Genomic DNA, 20,124 nt, shown 5'->3' on the forward strand with positions numbered 1-20,124 from the left:
CTACGCGAATTCTCTCATTTACCCATTTATCATTCTCTCTTACTCATTTCTCATTCTCTTTTTTTTCTCTTTTTTCTATTCTTAAATTAATAACTTTTAATAGTTTCATTTTCTTCACTAATTTTATCTTATTTAAAATTAATTTTAATTACATAAAATATTAATTATTATGGTTTTTGTATTTAATAAAAGTTAATAATCAATATTTGTAATTTCGGCCATGTCATTTTTAAAATTTTTAAATTTATATTTTATTCTATTCTTATTAGTACATAATAAAAATATTGTATTAATATATATTATTCAAATTAAGCTAATTCAAAATAAATTTTTAAAAAATAATAATAATATAACCCCCAAAACTAATTTAGTAAATATCAATAGCAACTTGACGACTAACCAAATAATTGTTCGGAAACCGAGAAATAGCCGATACTACTGACCGGTTAATATATTATCTCTGATTCTCCGTCCTTATATGTGTGTATTTTGAGTTTTGATGGTCAATTTGATCAAACTCTGACCGAAATTTACATGAACTATATGATCGAGAAAAATAATAAAAAAATAACATTGAAAAGTATATTTAGTCTATTTGAAAATATAAGTATCAGATTTTAGAAAAAAATAATCAAAACTTTCTAATGAAGAGTAAAAAGTTGATCAAGCATAATCTTTTTAAATGTAAGTATTTCTCCATAAAAAACTAAAAAGAATAAAAAATATGAGGCCCTTCCTGTTTGTTTGAGGGAGCTTCATGTAGAAGACGGTGCTTCAAAAGGCTGATGGGTTACATTTTCTCAACATCGTTTTATTATGAGCCCGTTCTTTCTGCAACTGGCCCATATTCTTGAACAAAAATTCATTTCTTGATTTATTTCATTTTGTCAGTAATGTTCTAAAGCTAGTGTATTTATTATAAAAAATACTAATAGATCTGAGATTTTTTCTTTTATTACTAATCCTAGCATTTACTCAAGTGCTTCATATTAGTTATGATTCATGTTCACGATTTTTACCATGTGCCCGTTAGTAAAGTTAATAACTATATAAAAACGTGTACCAAACAATTTTAGCCTACGTTAACACAAATAACATTTGAATTATATTATGTTAATAGAGAAAAAAAGAATCTAAACTAAAACTCAAATTATAGCTCCCCCTCTATATATAGATAGATTAATAGATTAAAGATGCATGAGAAAACAGGGTTTGATGCTCTCCAAAAAAGCAGACCAACAAATGTTCTCAACCTGTCCGTGTCGTTCGGAACCAATCCACATTTCTCTCTGTCTCCAATACAACCCACAATTCTTCACCTTTAACTTTCAAGTCTTAATTATTCATTTTTTCAGAAAAAAAACATATAATTTATATAGGCTAGGCACAGGCACAGCTATCTACATACATGCAGAGAGAAGACAAGGGAAAGATATGGAGAATAAGCATATTCTTATATCAGCATTGAGCGTAGGTGTAGGGGTAGGTCTTGGTTTGGCCTCAGGACAAACTGTGAGTAAATGGGCAGGAGGAGCTAATGCTCCCCTCCCTGGAGTTACTGCTGATCAGATTGAGCAGGAGCTTTCTCGGTTAGTTCAAGATGGTAAAGAGAGCAATGTCACCTTTGAGGACTTCCCTTATTATCTCAGGTTCTACTTCTAACGATGTTCGCCTTTCGTAAATGGTTCATCTTAAACCTTAAGGTGTCACCTGACCCCGAAAAGATCTTTATCTATGACCAAACATATAACAATACCAACAACAAATATTTAGATTAAACCGGTAGGAACACTAAATCTGAGACATTCCCTAAACCGAGTTCTTATACCATATCAGGTAACCAGTCAATCTAAGACCTTAAGGTGTTTTAGGAAGGTTCCATGATATTATGTTATACAACAGTTTGCATAGTTTAGCTTTAATAGGATTGTTAATCTTGCTATGAAATTATAGGCAGTGGCGAAACCAGAGGGCAGGGCTGGTCCTGAGATTCGAGGGGCCCTAGTCGAAATCAGTTTATGGGGCCCTAATATAAATATATCATGGAAATTCATATATATTTACTTGAAAAAGTTAGAAATTTTTGGGCCCCTTGAGTGTCGGGGCCCTAGGCGCAAGTCTTGCTCGCCTATAGTCAGGCCACCCCAGCCAGAGGGGGTGCTTGAGATCCCCTTACCTCGGAGAAACAGTAACAAAAAATATATTTATACTTAATTACTTAGCAGCACCCTGTGAAAAAAAAAATGGATTCCATATAAAAAAATAAGCACCCCGTAATTTTTTGTCCTGGTTCCGTCACTGATTAATGATTATAGGTCATTTGATGCAAAGTAATTATAGGTCCTTTGATGCAAAGCATTCATGTTGTATACGAATAATATTCTGATGTTGTTTTGTTGATGGAATTGACAGTGAGCGGACACGAATGTTGCTAACAAGTGCAGCATATGTTCATCTCAAACACCTGGATGTTTCTAGGCACACCAGGAATCTCTCCCCTGCCAGTAGGGCCATATTGCTGACAGGGACTGCTGGTATGCTACTATGCTATATGATTCTGTAATCAATCTTTACAAAATTAACAATTTTTCGCCTGATTTGGTTTTATTGCTTGATTATGTCTTCTATCGTAGAAATTTACCAGCAAATGCTTGCAAAAGCGCTGTCACATTATTTTGAAGCAAAGTTGTTATTGTTAGATGTGCCTGACTTCTCTATGAAGGTATATATAGTAGCCTAATAGTTGTCTGCAGGTTCGGTTTTTTAACATATGATTACTCTAATTCTTATAATGGAATCTATCTGCAGATGCAGAGCAAGTATGGTTGTTCTAAGAAAGAAGCTGTAAGTGATGTTCCAGTACCCATAATTACTTTTCTGCATTCAGTTCAAAAATTTGAAAAGCCAAAATGAATCTCAGAGCTCTGTTGTAGAGTAGATAAAATGATCAGGACATACTTACTGGAAGATTAATTGCTTTTATTTGCGGATGTTGCATTTTACCTACTAAATAATAGTTGAAGTATTGTCTTGAGTGAATACATTTGAATCATCTTATGTTCTTTGCAGCCCTTAAAGAGATCCATCTCAGATGTGGCTTTGGAGCAAATGTCCAGTTTGTTTGGTTCCTTCTCAAAATCTCCAGCAAAGGAAGGTACCCTATTCGACATGTTTCCTGGATTTAATATTAATTCTGCTTTTCGATAAATTAAAGGTTCTCTCAAGTAAAAATTAGAAATTACACAATATTACTCCGGTATGATTCATTGCAATTGTCAAATCATTTTACTAGAAAATCTTTTATGTCTCTGCCGAAGGAATTCCTTTGTAGTTTATGTAATTAATTCTCTTCAAATTTTCTTTCTTCCACTTGAAACTTTTCCCAACAATCTTATGTAAAGTGTTCATAAATTCTGCTGCAGGAACACTGAGTAGACAAGGGAGTAACCTGGAAGCTAAACTGCGGTACAGTAAACTGGTCTCTTTTTTTCGGACCATTAACATTCAGCTATTCAACTTAGATTCCTTTTAATTTCCAGGAGTATGGAAGGCAGTCAAGGTCCTCCAAGACATCGTAGGAATGCCTCTGGATCTTCGGATTGGAGTAGCTTTAGTTCCCAGTCTTCTGTAAATCCAGGTACTTTGTTTTGACATGTTTCATTAGTTGATAACAAAATAAAAAACTAATCTAATAACCTACTTCTCATTTTGATATAAAAGGCTACATCATGTAGACCATAATGTGTACTTAAGTTGCTCCAACAAGGAATTAATCATTTCTCTTATTTCATGTGCACACTTTATTGTATCTGTTAGAATACTACTAATATAAGATCCCAGAAAGGGCCTTCCCCTAAAACCTCAAGGTATTAGAGGAAGGCCCTTTCCAGGATCTTATGTTAGTAGTATTCTAACAGTATCTACAAATCAATTGATGAAAACCTCAGGTGCTTTGTGCACAAATTGGACTTATCTTACCTTTTGACGATCTAATAACAAATAATCCTTGAAAGAATATTGGATAGTTTTTTATGAGAGAAACTAATATACTGATCCTTGAAAGTTATTTACATTTAGGTGCTTCAAAGCGCATCAGCACCTTGTCCTTTGACGAAAAAGTTTTCTTACAGTCTCTTTACAAGGTTTACATCAGTTATTTTAATCATTGATTGCTTATATCAGCTTATCTCTTTGAAATGCTGACAAACAGTGTCTCTTTACAGGTTTTGGTTTCTGTTTCTCAAAATAGAGCCGTAATTCTTTATATCAGGGATGTCGAGAAGCTTCTTCTTCAGTCTCCGAGGCTTTACAACTTGTTTGATAAAATGTTGAAAAAGTTATCTGTACCAGTCTTACTTCTGGGTTCTAAGATGTTGGAGTCAGATGATGATTTCAGCGAAATTGATGAACGACTAAACTATTTGTTCCCTTACACCATTGACATAAAGCCGCCTGAAGATGAGAATCGCCTTGTAAGCTGGAAAACACAATTAGAAGAAGACATAAAGACAATTCAGTCTCAAGATAACAGGAATCATATTGCGGAGGTACTTGCTGCAAATGATCTTGAATGTGATGACCTAAATACAATCTGCCATGCAGATGCAATGGTTCTCGGTAACTACATTGAAGAAATTGTGGTGTCAGCAATATCTTACCATTTGATGAGTGTTAAAGAGCCAGACTATCGAAATGGAAAGCTCGTTATATCATCACAGAGGTAGATACCAATTTTTCTGTCATTGAACACTTGTACTGTTTTAATTATTTTATTTGTTGATCCTACTAATTCATAACTTACCCTTTCTTCCGTCGTAAAGTTTGTCACACGGATTGAGTTTCTTCCAGGAGGGAAAGGTCAGTGGCAATGATACTCTCAAGTTGGAGACAAATGCTGAAGCTAAGAAGGTGCCAATTCTTATTCTGTTTTAATGTTTCCTTTCTGTACTATACAATCTCACTATATACTGAGTTTTTGAGTAGATCAAGTCACTTATGCGCATTTGTTTTTCAACTTTAGAGACTTTTAGTGGAAGAAATAATGGGGTCTATGCCTGAACCTAAGTCTGACAACCCAACAACAACTGAAAGTAAAACTGAGGTGGACAAATCCAATCCTGCACCAAAGAACGAAAATCCTGCTCCACCGAAGATGGTAAGTCGTATTTATAAGTATTTAACAACAGAGTAGGATGAATATATTTTGATTCAATTGGAAGAGACAAGTGCGGCACTGGTTGCACAATGAGTCCAAGCCTTGGTAAGTTGAAGAAAAAAAATCATGTAATGTCTTTAGTTGCAAAACAATATGATATATTGTCTTCAGTTGCATCATTTTCTGTTAGTAAGCTCATAGTTCTTTATTTTTCTTGCTTGGCTGTTTTTTCTTGTGAAAATTTGAAAAGGAAGTTTGTAAATTAATATTTTAAATCAGTTTGGTGGAAAAATTGTGAATACTTTACTTCTCTAGTATTATCTATCGCATTTTACCACAACGAGAGCACGATTGCAGAAACATGACAATAGATGGTGTAAACTTGTAGTTATAATTTGTTAAACTCTAAACATGTCATGTGTGCTACCAGGAAGTTCCTGACAATGAATTTGAAAAGCGTATAAGGCCAGAGGTGATTCCAGCAAATGAAATTGGGGTGACATTTGCAGATGTTGGTTCCTTGGATGAAACTAAAGAATCGTTGCAGGAGCTGGTCATGCTTCCTCTTCGAAGACCAGACCTATTCAATGGAGGGCTCCTCAAGCCTTGTCGAGGCATATTACTATTTGGGCCTCCTGGCACTGGAAAAACTATGATGGCCAAAGCCATTGCCAGGGAAGCTGGAGCAAGTTTTATCAATGTGTCAATGTCAACCATCACTTCAAAATGGTTTGGGGAAGATGAAAAGAATGTCAGAGCGCTGTTTACACTTGCAGCAAAAGTCTCACCTACTATTATATTTGTGGATGAAGTCGATAGCATGCTTGGGCAGCGAACAAGAGTTGGTGAGCATGAGGCTATGCGAAAAATTAAGAATGAATTCATGACACATTGGGATGGGCTCCTATCAAAGTCTGGCGAGCGCATTCTTGTTCTTGCTGCTACTAACAGGCCATTTGACCTTGATGAAGCAATTATTAGGCGGTTTGAGCGAAGGTATGTGTCATGATTTTACCACAATAATGTCACCAGCAAAAGTTCCAATATCTAGAAAATAATTGCTTGTCCCTGTTTCAGTTTAACTTTGTCTATGCTCCAAATCACATTTAACTTCAATTTACTAGCCCTCAGACCCTGCATCATCTCCCACCTCAGTAGCCCTCGGCTCATGTGTCATCTTTAAGCATAACTGAACGAAGATACTGAAATAGTGATCTTTTTTGTTTAAATTATGGTCTCTCATATCATTGTTCATCCTCAAGCTTAAATATTCTGAAAGTGATTCGAAATAGATTCTATTAGATATTTAATATTTTCATTAACCATCATTTATGGCTGCTCGTAGTTACAGCGTTGATAAAATTTTACCTTTACCATCAAGGGAATTTCTGGAAGTTTGGACTTTTTGCAATTGCAATTTTCATCTACCTACTCTTCCTTTTCTAGCCTCTTAAAAATAAGACAGCAGGACTATTTTACAGATGAATATAGATTTTTCTAAGCATTTAATTTTCATTGTTTTTATTGTGAACAGAATCATGGTTGGTCTTCCATCTGCGGAGAGCAGGGAAAAGATACTGAGAACACTTTTATCAAAAGAGAAGGTGGAAGGCCTTGACTTTAAAGAGCTTGCAACTATGACAGACGGATACAGTGGAAGCGATCTTAAGGTTTGTGTACTTCGACATTATTTATAAGTGTGATTTTCACAATCTATATATAAGAGACCTGACATTAACTATTAAAAACAGAATTTTTGTTCAACAGCCGCTTATAGACCCGTGAGGGAGCTGATAAAGCAAGAGAGAGAGAAGGATATGGTAAAGTTTATTAATCTGAGCTCTTGACATTCTCTCTGTCTTTCTTTTATTTTTTGGTTGGTCTTTTCTTGTTGATCCTTATTAAATTGTCACAAAAACAATTGCATCTATAGGAAAGAAAGCGGAGAGCAGAAGAAGAGAAGAATTCTGAGCATTCTTCAGAGGCAAGGGAAGAAACTGAAAGAGTAATCACTCTGAGGCCTTTGAACATGGAAGACATGAAAGAAGCAAAGAAGCAGGTAACTATTGAGGTTCAGTTATTCACAGGATAAAAAAAGAAGAAGAGGTCATGTGTTTCATTAATCCTGTTATATAGCAACTGAAGACTGTGGGAAAGTGAATGAATGATCCCTGCACTGAGTTTGGTTGTTGTCAGCGTTCTAAAAACAGTAATCAGATTCAGACCATAAAGGGCATCGATTTATATTAAGCGCGTGATTGAGCATTTTTTAGGCCACTTAGCGGTCAAGGAGATGCTACGCTGATATATTTTACCTCTGAATTAGTAATGATAATAATAACTAAAAATTGAATATACCTAATCCCCTTACTTAGCTTACTCCCCAGAGTCACGCTCTCGCTCAGGTCGATTAGTGCTTTGTAGAGCACTAATCGTCGTTTAAGACCTGCTATTTAAAATATACTGGCCGTGACTTTAATAAATGGCTTACATACCTTTCTTTACAGGTTGCTGCAAGCTATTCTTCCGGGGGAGCATCAATGGGAGAGTTGCAGCAGTGGAATAATTTATACGGAGAGGGAGGTTCGAGGAAGAAGGAACAACTAAGTTACTTTCTTTAACTTGTTTACGAGTGTTGACAATGCCATATATGCATTGGCATTTTGTAGGAGAAGTGACATTTCTGAGAATCTGGAAGCCTTACAGGGAACCTGAGCCCTGCGAAAGCTCGATGACTCTGCATCTGCTACTAATACACATGTCATATTAAACTAATTATATGGTGTTTTTATGTGGTGCTAGAAAGATGTACATAAAATTAAATACTAGGGAGAAACCATATGCTACTGTTGTGTTATTAAAATTTGTATCATTTGGTTGCTGGGAAGCTGGATATACAAATTAGAGATATCTATCTCGCATACTTATGTAGCATTATGTATAAATTATAATCAGAGGAATAGCTTGATTTGATACTGTTGTATATGTTGTTTGCTTATGGTGTCCTTGTAAATTATAAAAAGTTCAGTTACTGCAATGTATGCATATGTTCAGTAGTATATGTAGTAATCAATAACTTGAAATGAAACTATGTTTAGATTGTGGTTGCGGATAACTGTGTTTTGAGATGATCAAATCCAAGAATCTTTCAACTGAAACAGGACTAAGAATTTTAAAACACTAGGTCGACATGAATTACACATGACATGTTAGCTTACAAAATCAGCACAATCTCTGCTGGAAAGAAAACATAACTTTGATTATCACAGTCGCTATACAAACCACCTTTACAAAACTTAACATAAGCGGCACAAAGTTTGTTAATTATACTAATTAAGGGCTCTGTCTGATAGTGTTGTTGAAAACTGCTGGGATGTGAGAAAAATTGTTGGTGAAAAAAGTGTAAAATTAGATGACTGTTTAGTATTTTTTTTTTAATTTATGCATATTTTGAGATATAAAATATAAAAATAATATTTTTGAGAATGTTTGATGTCGAAACCGATAACTACTTCCTACAAAAGCTGAAAACATATTTTTCATGCAAAAGCTGAAAACAACTTTTCCAAAAGCAGGAGGGGCATGTTTTTTTTGCTAACATCAATTTTTACACCAACAACTTTTTTTTCGACAACATTTTTTAAAATTTACCAAACATTTTTTTAATAATTTTTCAGCAAAAAACTGTTATACATATTTGCAACAGCAATACCTTAAATTATATGTCGTATTTAATATTTCATAAGAGATAATTATTATTATTTTATATCATTTCTATGTCATAGCAAAGCGGGCAATATTGACAAGTAAAAATTATTTGTTGAACTATTATTTGAATTAAAAATAAATTACAGTCTTACTTTATTTTATTTCTAACGTGTTTAATTTTGTAACTCCAATACGAATTAGATAAGATTAATGTGATCATTAACATGTGTAAGTTACATTTTAGTTTACTCGAATACGAGGAGACTTTGTCTTCTTTGATTTCTATACAAAAAATCCCTTAAACATTTGCATAGTTTGTTTTTAGTCCAAGTTTTGTGAGATAGAAGGCCTAGTTATTTCAGGTATTTAAAATCATCTCAATTTATTATATTATGGGAGATGGAAGTCAATATGTATTCAACCACTGACATCACGAGATAATGCAAAATAGAAAGAGATTTAGATATAAGAGAAAGTTTAGAAAAAGAAATAAAACAAAAATAGCAGATTGTAAATGTTGGAATTGTAATGAAAAAGGACATTATGCAAATAAGTGTCCTAAATTACAACAAAAAAAATAAAATACATAAATACTACCGAATTAATAATGAAATTAGAATATATAAGAGAAGATAATAATAACTGGTATGATAAAGAGGTATTCTATATAAGTGAAACAAAATCAGAAGAAATAAATTATATAAATGAAAATGACAGTGATGATGAAAGTTTAACTATTTAATATAATAAAATGGTAGCGATATATATTGAAACACAGGTAAAATATAAACCTACTAAATATATAAAACAAAAGATATTTATAGATAGTGGAGCAGATATTTGTTTAGCTAAAGAAGAAGTATTTACCCAACACAAATGAAAACATACTAAAAATAGAATAATAGTAACAGAATTCAATAACCATAAAAAAAAGATAGATATAATAGCAGAAAATGTAAGATTTATATTAGGAAAAATAAGATTTAGGTTACCTATAATATACCAAGAAAATAATATGAAACAACAAATGTTACTTGGAAATAACTTTTTAGATTCTTTTAAAACTCAAATAATAAAACAAGATAGGATAAGTTTGTTAACACCTTGCGAAAATGGATAGTATTAAAAAGAATAATACATGTAAAATCAATAGAAATAAGTAATATTAAAGCAGAAAGAAAAACTAATTTAGAACTATTAAAACAAAAATATTTAAAAAACTTAGAAATAAATTTTAGAAAACATCCAATGAAGCTATGGGAAAAAGAAAAAATATACGCTGAAATAAAACTGATAAAGCCTAATGATATAATTAGAAACAGACCAATAAGATATAGTCCAACAGACCAAAAGGAGTTAGAAGTTCAAATAAAAGAATTATTAAATTTGGGACTAATACAAGAAAGTAAAAGTCTGCATAGTAGCACAGCATTTTTAGTAATAGTTATCGAGAACTAATTAAAAAGACTATATTTGATGGATATTTCCTACCATATAAAAGAAATTTAATAAACCAAACAAGTAATAAAAAATGGTTTAGTAAATTTGATTGTAAAAACAGATACTGGCAAATAAAATTAACTAAGAAATCTAGATGTTTAACAACATTTAGCGTACCACAAGGACATTATGAATGGATAGTACTACCATTTGGATTAAGAACAGCCCCACAAATATTCCAAAGAAGAATGGATAAAATATTTAGAGAAATGAATAATTTTATTCTAGTATATATAGATGATATATTAATATTTAGTGACAATTTAACAGATCATTCAAAACATCTTGATATATTTATTCACACTATTAGAAAACATGGAATCCTATTATCATAAAAGAAATCAGAAATATTTAAACACAAAATAGAATATTTAGGATATATTATAGATTTTGAAGGAATTCAATTACAAGAACATATATCAACAAAAATAAAGAATTTTAAAGAAACTTTAGAAAACAAAAAAGAAGTACAACAATTCTTAGGAATACTAAACTACGCTTCAGATTATATAAAAGACCTACCAAAATCAAGAAAACCACTACAAGATTTAATAAAGAAAAATAAAACTTTTGAGTGGAAAGAAGATCATACAAATGCAATAAGAGTACTAAAAATAAAGGTAGAAAATTTACCTAAACTACGATTACCCAAAGATACTGATCAATTAGAATTATATACAGATGCTAGTGATATATGATGGAGAGCAGTATTAGTAGCTTTTAAAAAAGATGATATTGATAAAGAAAACCCTTTAATATGTGGATATGCAAATGGAACTTGGAAACCAAATGAAAAGAATTATCATATTAATGAAAGGAGTTATTAGCGGTAAAATTAGGAATTAAAAGATTTCATTATCATTTACTACCTGTAAAATTTGTTGTAAGAACATATAACACTCAAGTAAGATCATTTATATTCAATAAAATTGACCCTTTACCGGAATTAAATAAGAGAAGAAATTGGCAAACATTATTTAGTTGTTATGATTTTATTATTAAAAATATATCAGGTACTAAAAATGTTCTTGCAGATTTTCTTAGTAGAGAAAATGGACAGGGATAACAAGAATATTCAACCGATGAAAATGATACTAGAAGAAATCAAGAGGAAAAATGAACAAATTGCAACCTTGACCCAAGAAGTTAATAACCTTATAAAAAATCTTGAAGGAGCTATAAAGCTTACCAAAAATATTACACCCCAAACTTTTGTATCAAGACTAGCTACAACTCCTACAATATCAACCCTTACCCAAACAGTATTATCCAAACCAGAACAACCAAAACCTCAAGTTTCTCATATCACACAGAATTACATATCCAAAAGAGTATATAGAAGCCTTTGAAAAGATAACAAAATTCTATGACTCCAAGTCCAATAATACCATCCTCAGAACTGGAAAATTTAGTAAATATCCAAGGTATATTTGCAAAGAAGACGATGATCCTAAAGTGGTAGAAAACTTATTAATGTTGGGATTTATTGACAAAATCATGGTTGATGAAACATTAAGAAGTATATCAAAACTTCCACCACTAATAGTTGAAAGCGTTAGTGCAATGATGCAATCATATGGACCAGGAGGAATATATAGAGTACAGGTATTTGATGCTTGTACCAACTTTGTAGGAAAACCAATAATAATATGTCAGATATTCAAGTATGGTAGGAATACTATTATAGAAGGCGATAATACTAGTCTCAAGTCTCCTATGCCATGCACAATAGAAGGATTTCAAGAATGGATGTCAGATAAAAGAGCAATTGGATTATCAGTTCTAAAATCCAAACTTGAAGATCTTATAAAAGGGAGGAAGACATGTATATTAGGAACAGGTATGAAGGGAGACGTAGAAGAAATACTAATATTATATTATAATAATGATGTTTTGAAAACAGATACAAGTGATTTAGCAGGTATGCATAACAGGATAACAGGTGGAAATTACAATCATGCACCAAAAATCAATGAGTTTTTCAAGGATATTATTACAGGACAAAGAAAGAAGACTGTAGTAGTTTTAAAACCCTTAGTAAAGGAAGGAGCATGTTCTAATCCTTTCGAGTAAGATTGTAATAATTCCTGTTATTTCAACATGTAATATTAAAGTAATTTTACGGCCCAAACAAAGTTTGGTGACCATAACATATTAGAAAATGTTTTTACGACCCAATAAAAATTGGTGACTGTAATATATGATTCTACGGCCCAATGAAAATTGGTGACTGTAATATATGATTTTACGGCCCAATAAAAATTGGTGACTGTAATATATGATTATACGGCCCAATGAAAATTGGTGACTGTAAAAACAACCAAAAATTATGGAATTCCAGACAAAGACAAAAGACAGAAGGCATCAAAAGGAGTGAACAAAATAAAAAGAGAAAGCAGGAAGAATAAAAGCACAGAAGAAAAGTTGCAAAGTTGAAAAAGAAAGGCAGAATAATTCCGAAGAAATGGACACAAGAGAAAGCAGGACAGAAGAAAAAATTGCAAAGTTGAAAAAGACGACAGAAGAAAAAGTTGCAAAAGTTGAAAAAGTTGACAGAAGAAAAAGTCAGAAAAGTGGAAAAAGATAGAAAAGTGGAAAAAGAAGACGGAAGAAAAGGAAAAGGAAGAGATGAAAGAAAAAGAAGAAAAAAGAAAGAATATTATGTCGGAAAAGGATATCATGTAATAGAAATCTCTACCTATATAAAAGATGAGAATTATAACAAAAGAAGTATCAGTGTTTTTATCAGTTTAAAAAATCCATCACTTGCTTAGTTATTTTCTCTCTGAGTTTTTTATACAAATTTCTTTTTTATATACATTTATGGCAAGCTAAAAACCTCACCTCTGCAATCTATAACAATATAACATACAGTTTATATATATATATATATATATATATATATATATATATATATTTAAGCTGAATTTCATACAGATCAAGTACCCAATAAACATCTACTATTATAATAATTATAAAGATGAAGAAGTAAAGAACGGTAGATAGTTCGTTGAGACGCCTGAAGTTGCAAAACCCAAGATGACAGGGAAGTCGATAAGGGCATAGCATTCACCAGGGACTCCGGTGAACTGTTCTTGATTCATCAACTTTATAATTGTTTAAATGGTTTTGTTTATTTGGTATGCGATTAATATGGTAGGATGCTTAAATATATAGAAATAACTGTCATGTTAAAATTGTTATGGATTGTAGAGAAATTATAAAAATATGTTTTATGATTTATATATCTGTGTGCCTTCCCTCTTTAGGGTTATCAGATATAGAAAATGATCCCCAATCAATCTGGATATAGAAAACGATCCCCAAACAATCTGGTAAATTTTTATAAAAAAAGTAATCATAAAAACACATTTGTATTATCTTAATTTTCTTTTAACGCTATATTATCTTAAATTGACGCAAAAAAATTTAACATATGCTTACAAACAACATAAAAATTCAAAAGTAGATTTCAACCCAAGGCCTAACGAAAATAGGAATGGCATTGGGGTCGTCCTTCGTATTTCAAATGGCAGCATGCTTAACTGTATAGAATGAGTCATCCCACACCTCACTTTCTTTGGTTGTCAGCTCTGGGCTATCTTCATTGGCCTGAAACGAGAATATATTGAGGGGGTGTTCAATGTCATTCCGGAAACAAACAACCTAGAAGCTTTTGGTGCTATCCAGTTTGCAAACCAAAACAACCATCATGTGTACATAAATTTGATTCAACAAATCCTAATAAGGAGTTGTGACCCGTTTTGGAGCTGCTCTTTCAGGTTCGTTTTTCCAGAAAGGAACCGAGCCCCGACATACCTGGCCCTTCTTGGCGGTGAACTGTTCACTAGACTTTATATCTTTTATGAGCCTATTGGTGCTCTTGAGCAGATTCTCGAGCTTGACATCGGTCTTGGTCCTCATGATGATCAATTCTTTGAAGCCTCCATGGTTCAAGAGTAAGCCGAGGCCTTGAATGAGGCTCTTGAGGAAGGATGGATGAGTTAGCAGATCAGTTCATGCAGAATCTGGGCTCAAACAATGATGATCTTCAGTTACATGATGTGGTTCATGAGGATGAATTGGACTGGGATGATGATCATTTCGACATGTTCTGAGCAATGTCAAACCTATCAGTGGGCTTATGTTACCTTGGGCTTAAGAGTATTATTCTGATGCCCTTCTCCAATACTTTCTTAATAAAATTCATTTGTTATTAAAAAAAAGTTGATTTCAAATTACATGCCACTAACTTGTAAACGGGATCATCAACTTTACAAACTAATATTATGGCAAACAAATAAATACACCGATGAAATCACCTTAAACAATTCATGTTCCAAACCCTTAAACCCTTACTCCTATTTTCTTGTTCACAACAAACACTCTATTTTTACATCCCAAAATTTATAAGTTATTATCATTTTCCTTTTTCAACTTTTGGGATGACAGGTATAAACTCATTATTTTCTTTTTCTAGTAATTGTCCTTATTATTCTTTCTTGAATTGACAACTACGCCAATTGTATTTTCGTTTCAAAATCTTTACAAATTATGGTAAATTTCAATATTTTACAAAATTGGGTACTCGATCTGTGTATTCTCAAAGTTGAGTGGTTAACATTTACTTTTAAAATTGAGTGATTAATATTTAAATTTTTATCATCTGCATAATTTTAAAATTGAGTGATTAATTCTAATAAAAATAAAATTTAGTAATTAATGTTTACTTCTCTGCAAACTTCGATGACTAAAGTATAATTAAGCCTCAATAGAACACTTCCTCAATTTGGGCATAAGACCACAGGGACACAACAATATTCCATGGCTATGTTCTAAAAACGAACCCTAATAAATCAGCGCCAGCACATATCCAATTATAATCTCAAATTCCCGCCAGTTTTTCTAATTTCTGATATCTTGAATTATTTGTGAAAAAATGATGATGAGAGAATCAGGAATTGTAAATAGATACAAGAAATTAGAGCTACAAGAATCAATGGCTAGATTCCACCAATACCCTTTAGCTTGTAAAGAACTCTCTTCTATTATCAGGCTCGCTTTCTCTAAACTCCCCAAATTTCTTCAGCATCTCATCTTCGACGACGTCGTTTTCGCCTTTCGAACCCTCCCCCTGTAAGTCCCCCTTTTATCCCTTCCGCTTTATCCTTTTTTTTTGTATTAAGTTGATGATCGTTTTGTTTATTGATTTAGATTTGGTGATTTTACTGTGTATTTTTGGTTGATATTGTGCCGATACGGTTACGATTATTGAATAGAAACAACTGAATTATGCTCATTTACGCAAAGATAGGCTTAGTTCTGCTAGATTGGTTGGCGGATTAGTAAGTAAGGTCTGCGCGTGCCACTCACTTGACACTCCCTATCAACTACTCTACTTACTAGTGGAATTCACGGTGTGTCTTTGGTTTGGTTTGGTTTGGTTTAGTTGAACCTCGATTAAGTAATAATCGTTAAAGTAATAACCTCGTTAAAGTAATAACCTCGTTAAAATAATATTTTTTTTCTGGTGGCATCATAGATAAAGTAATAAACTCGCTAAAGTAATATTTTTTCTCGGTCCCAACCTATTACTTTAAAGAGGTTTAACTGTACAAAGCAGGGGGCTTTTGATTTGGAATATATTTTTTTAATAGTTTCTGCCCCAAACATTCTTGTGTGAACATAGAAATGGCACAGAAAAACAAATGTAACATCTTCTGATGTTACAGAATGGAGGCGTCATCTGCTGTTGAAGCAGCTAATCTCCTCCTTCAGGCTGCAGAGTCTGTACTGCCAAAGCAAAAGAAGGGTATGGCTGCAAAGGAGTTTAAGCTTGCGATGGTAGCTCATAAGAGGCGCTGGAAAGCAAGGAAGCATGGAGAAGGTTCTCTTTTTCATTCTTTAGTAGGAGTATTTTATTTTCTTCAAGTATAATGTGTTTTTGTTGCTGAATTGTACACGAATAATCACCTAATAGCTCTGCTTTCTAGATTTTAGAAAGTATTCTCTCTCTTTTTTAAAGTGATTGTTTAATTTCATCAAGAATGAAGCATGAGATGATATGACGGTTTTCTGTAGCTTGATGTTAACTACAACTCTAACTTAGGATAAAGAATTTTTTTCCGGTTAAAGTTTTGCTTCAACCTAGTATGTATTGTATGGCTCTATTTCAGGTACAACCCAGCTTCCTGAAGATGTGCTTATCCACATATTTAGTTTCTTAGATTTGCGATCTTTAGTTGCAGCTGCGTCAGTCAGCAGGTATTTCCTTCTCTTCAGCATTCACTGTTTAAAAACTATCTTGTTCACGGTTGCAGTATTTTCCACAGTATGGTGTTGTAGTTGTCACCTGTTTTTTTCTTATGTAATGCTAGATAACATCCACAGAGTAGTATCAAAACAATGCTCTGGACTACTACATGACCAAAACAATACCGGACTACTTTGTTGCCTGCATAACACACTACATATATTTTATTTGTAGATCCTGGAACCTGGCCACAAGCGATAATAGATTATGGCAGTTGCAACATTCTATTTACTTTGCTGATTCTGATACTCTTTATGAGATTAAGATACTTCAAACACAAACAGGACATGCTGAGACGAAGCTTATATATGTACAGAGTGATGTTAACAGAGTTGACTTTGATTGGAGAGAAGCATTTAAAAGAGATTGTAAAGGTAATTTTAGTTCTTTTTAATAAATGGATTAGTTCTGCCTTTTCTTTTTCATGCATATCACGGCAAGGGCCTCACTTAGCGCAAGGCAACTGGAAAGAGGCCTGCGCTTCACCTGCTGAGGAATAGGCGACGTCTCATCAAAGTGAAGCCCATTTTTGCCTGCTTATTATTATTTTTTTCATAAGTTTGGAGCCGTTTCAATTGTCAAAATCCAGTGGCTGTTGTAATAACTCTCTCATTCTTCCTCCTTTCTTCTTCTAATATGATTACTTCTTTTCAATGAATGGTATGTCGATTATGACTTATGAGTTATTATTATCAAAATAGATCATATTTAATTTACTGCACGCATGCAGTTTAGATACTCATGTTGTGTAGCCGCCTATGTTACCTGGAGTCGAGTACGGGCGTGGATCCAAGTGTCAGACTCTTAGTCCTAAAAAAAATTAGGATATGGATCCGAAATTGGACATGGGTGCGGGGATTCGGCATATAACCTTCACATAAGTTAATTTTTACCTACTTTTTAATTTCTTGGAGTTAAAGTGTCGGTTTCCGTATGAATGACCGGATTCAGATCCTAGACCCACGCCCATGTCATGTCCAGTCAACATGGGTATGAGGGCAAAATTGAAGAGCCCGGGTAACGTAGAGTAGCCCCCAATTTTTTTGTTGATAATATATCCTGATAGAAATCTATGGCCATGTTTGTTTAATGGGATTATAATCCCGGGATAATAATCTCGGGATAACTAATCCCATCAAAATTAGTCCTATGGATTAAATAATCTTATCCTAAGTTTGTTTGGAAGGATTAAGTATAGGATTGAAATATAATCCTTTAAAACTTTATCCTATGTTTGTTTTGTGGGATGTACTTGGGATTGGAATATAGCCCTTTAAATTTTCCAATCCTATGTTTGTTTCATATGGGATAACAATGAGGGGATTATAATCTTTTAAAAAATGACTTGTAGGAGGGGATAAAACAATACCTCCTCCCACCAAGTATTAGATGGGATAATAGTCTTATCCTCTACTCCAGCAAAACAAACATGGGATAGGATAATTTAAAGGATTATAATCCTTGGATAACTCTTCACTAATTTTTTACAAAACAAACATGGGATTGGAAAATTTAAAGGATAATAATCATATCCCTGCTTAATACCATTAAACAAACATGGCCTATGGGTAAAAGAGGACTACATATTTTACTTTAGTTTGAATACTTTTTAGCAGGAACTCATAATTATTCTTTGTTAATTTTTTACCTTGAATTTTATATTCGGTTTATGTTCTCTCTGTCTTTATTAATATAATATTTTAAATCTAAATTTATACATTATGCTTATAATACACTCTTTTCTTCCCTTAAAGTTGTTTATGTTCATAAAAGTAACTTGTTAACCTGTCTCATTTAGTACTCGTTGAATTTAGATGATTATTTATTTGCATGTGTAATTCTATATATAATGTATTGTTAATCCTGCGCCTGTTATCAAAGAGACGCTCCGCCTCGCACCTAGATCTTTGGGAACCTTTGCCCTCCTCGCCATTAATAACACTACTTGATACACATTCCGGTCACTTCAAGCTGGTAATCTTTAATATTATCATACTTTTTTCCAATTGTGCATCATCAGTGCTGGTTTACTGTAGCAACTTAGGGTGCATTTGGATTGTTAGTTGGAATGAGATACGAGAATGGGAATGGGGGTTAATGGGAATGGGAATGGGAATGACTTGGCATCCCCGCAACAGTCTAATACCTAAAGAGGAAGATGTTATCTCGCATAGACAGATTATTTTCTTTCAACTAAGGAATGCTGTTTCCCCTTGTTTACTGGGTATGAATTTACTTTTACTAAATATTTCTTGTCCTTATGATGTCGTTGATAATTTTTTTCCCAGGCTTCTTCTCAAAGATATTTAGCGCATCTTTAAGAGGTTACTGCAAGCGTTGCAGTACTATAATGTGGCTTAATGACCAGTGTACTAATAAACGTTGTAGACCAAGTTGTGCAAATCACCTAATAAAGCCCATACCAACTCAGAAGGTAACTCATATTCTTGTGTAAGAACTTGGGGCGCTATAAAATTCGTTACTCTGGTTTTCTCATGGTTGCTTTCTTTGTTTCAAAACATGATATAAGTTTTTCATTTTAATTTTGGCCCAACTGAATGTCTGTCTGTCAAATACGCTGACCTTTGTATTTGATTTTTCCAGATTGTCAAATTGGTAATGGAGGGCTCTCTGGAGGGCGCTAATTTGTGGATGTCTTCTTCAGACAGTGATAGTGATTCAGAAGAAGGGTCTCCCTCTGGGCTATGGGCTTATCCTTTGTGTACAGAAACCTTGTAAAAAGTTCAGTGTGTTTTATTATCACTTATCAGGATTGTTTTACTTGATGCCTGCTCGGAGGAAATCAATCCGCTCCCTACCCAAACTTTGGTGTCAGTGGCTTTATGATATAGGTTAACTTTAGCGAAGGGATTGGCAGAATTGTCTTGTGCCTGTTCTGCAGCTTTACCTGTTCACTCCGATATGTTAAAAGCATAAAAGAGAAAAAAGAACAAAAGAAAATGCAGTTGAGGACCTAAGATCAAATATCCTTCACATGATTTGTTACTAATAATGTGCATTGTGCAGAAAAATACTAGTTTTCATTCTCAGACGCATTGAGACTTGCTGTGTAGCATAATTGTTTTGGTGACCTTGTTTGGTGATCTTGTTTTAATGTGTACATACTTGTCACTAATTCCCTTTAAAGAGTAAGTTGTGCGATGCACGGGCTGATTATAATATTTGCAAATTGCTTATTATATAAAAATATATTATAAAAAATAATAATTAGGTATTATTGAAATTAAAGAAGTTAATTTTTTTATGTATGGTTGGATCTAAAATATGAATAAAAAATATGAATTATTTTCTAATATTAAAATTAAGTTTGGAAGAATTTGGTTTTCTGGACAAGAGATGGGATGAAGTTTAGGAAAATTAGAACTTAAGTTGAATTGTTTCAAAAATTTTGTAATTATATTAGATACCTGATTTAATATATTTAAAT

At 33.0% G+C, this 20,124-nt stretch overlaps 2 protein-coding genes across 2 annotated transcripts; both read left to right on the top strand.

Moving 5' to 3' along the window:
- The first annotated feature begins 1,239 nt into the window (after positions 1–1,239).
- LOC141689925 (uncharacterized) lies at positions 1,240–8,177 on the top strand. The gene is made up of 16 exons (XM_074494452.1): positions 1,240–1,649; positions 2,413–2,534; positions 2,634–2,722; positions 2,809–2,844; positions 3,070–3,154; positions 3,423–3,465; positions 3,540–3,637; positions 4,078–4,142; positions 4,224–4,720; positions 4,821–4,908; positions 5,021–5,155; positions 5,586–6,151; positions 6,690–6,825; positions 6,907–6,975; positions 7,089–7,214; positions 7,663–8,177. Exons 1-16 carry the CDS (start codon positions 1,243–1,245, stop codon positions 7,774–7,776), a joined length of 2,676 nt encoding a protein of 891 aa, XP_074350553.1. The 5' UTR covers positions 1,240–1,242; the 3' UTR covers positions 7,777–8,177.
- Positions 8,178–15,302: 7,125 nt separating this feature from the next.
- On the top strand, positions 15,303–19,812 carry LOC141689926 (F-box protein At5g52880). The gene is made up of 6 exons (XM_074494453.1): positions 15,303–15,499; positions 16,096–16,250; positions 16,540–16,627; positions 16,851–17,050; positions 18,965–19,110; positions 19,281–19,812. Exons 1-6 carry the CDS (start codon positions 15,303–15,305, stop codon positions 19,413–19,415), a joined length of 921 nt encoding a protein of 306 aa, XP_074350554.1. The 3' UTR covers positions 19,416–19,812.
- The last annotated feature ends 312 nt before the right edge of the window (positions 19,813–20,124 follow it).

The sequence above is a fragment of the Apium graveolens genome, chromosome 10, assembly GCF_009905375.1.
Source record: "Apium graveolens cultivar Ventura chromosome 10, ASM990537v1, whole genome shotgun sequence".
In the NCBI taxonomy this organism is placed as follows: domain Eukaryota; kingdom Viridiplantae; phylum Streptophyta; class Magnoliopsida; order Apiales; family Apiaceae; genus Apium; species Apium graveolens.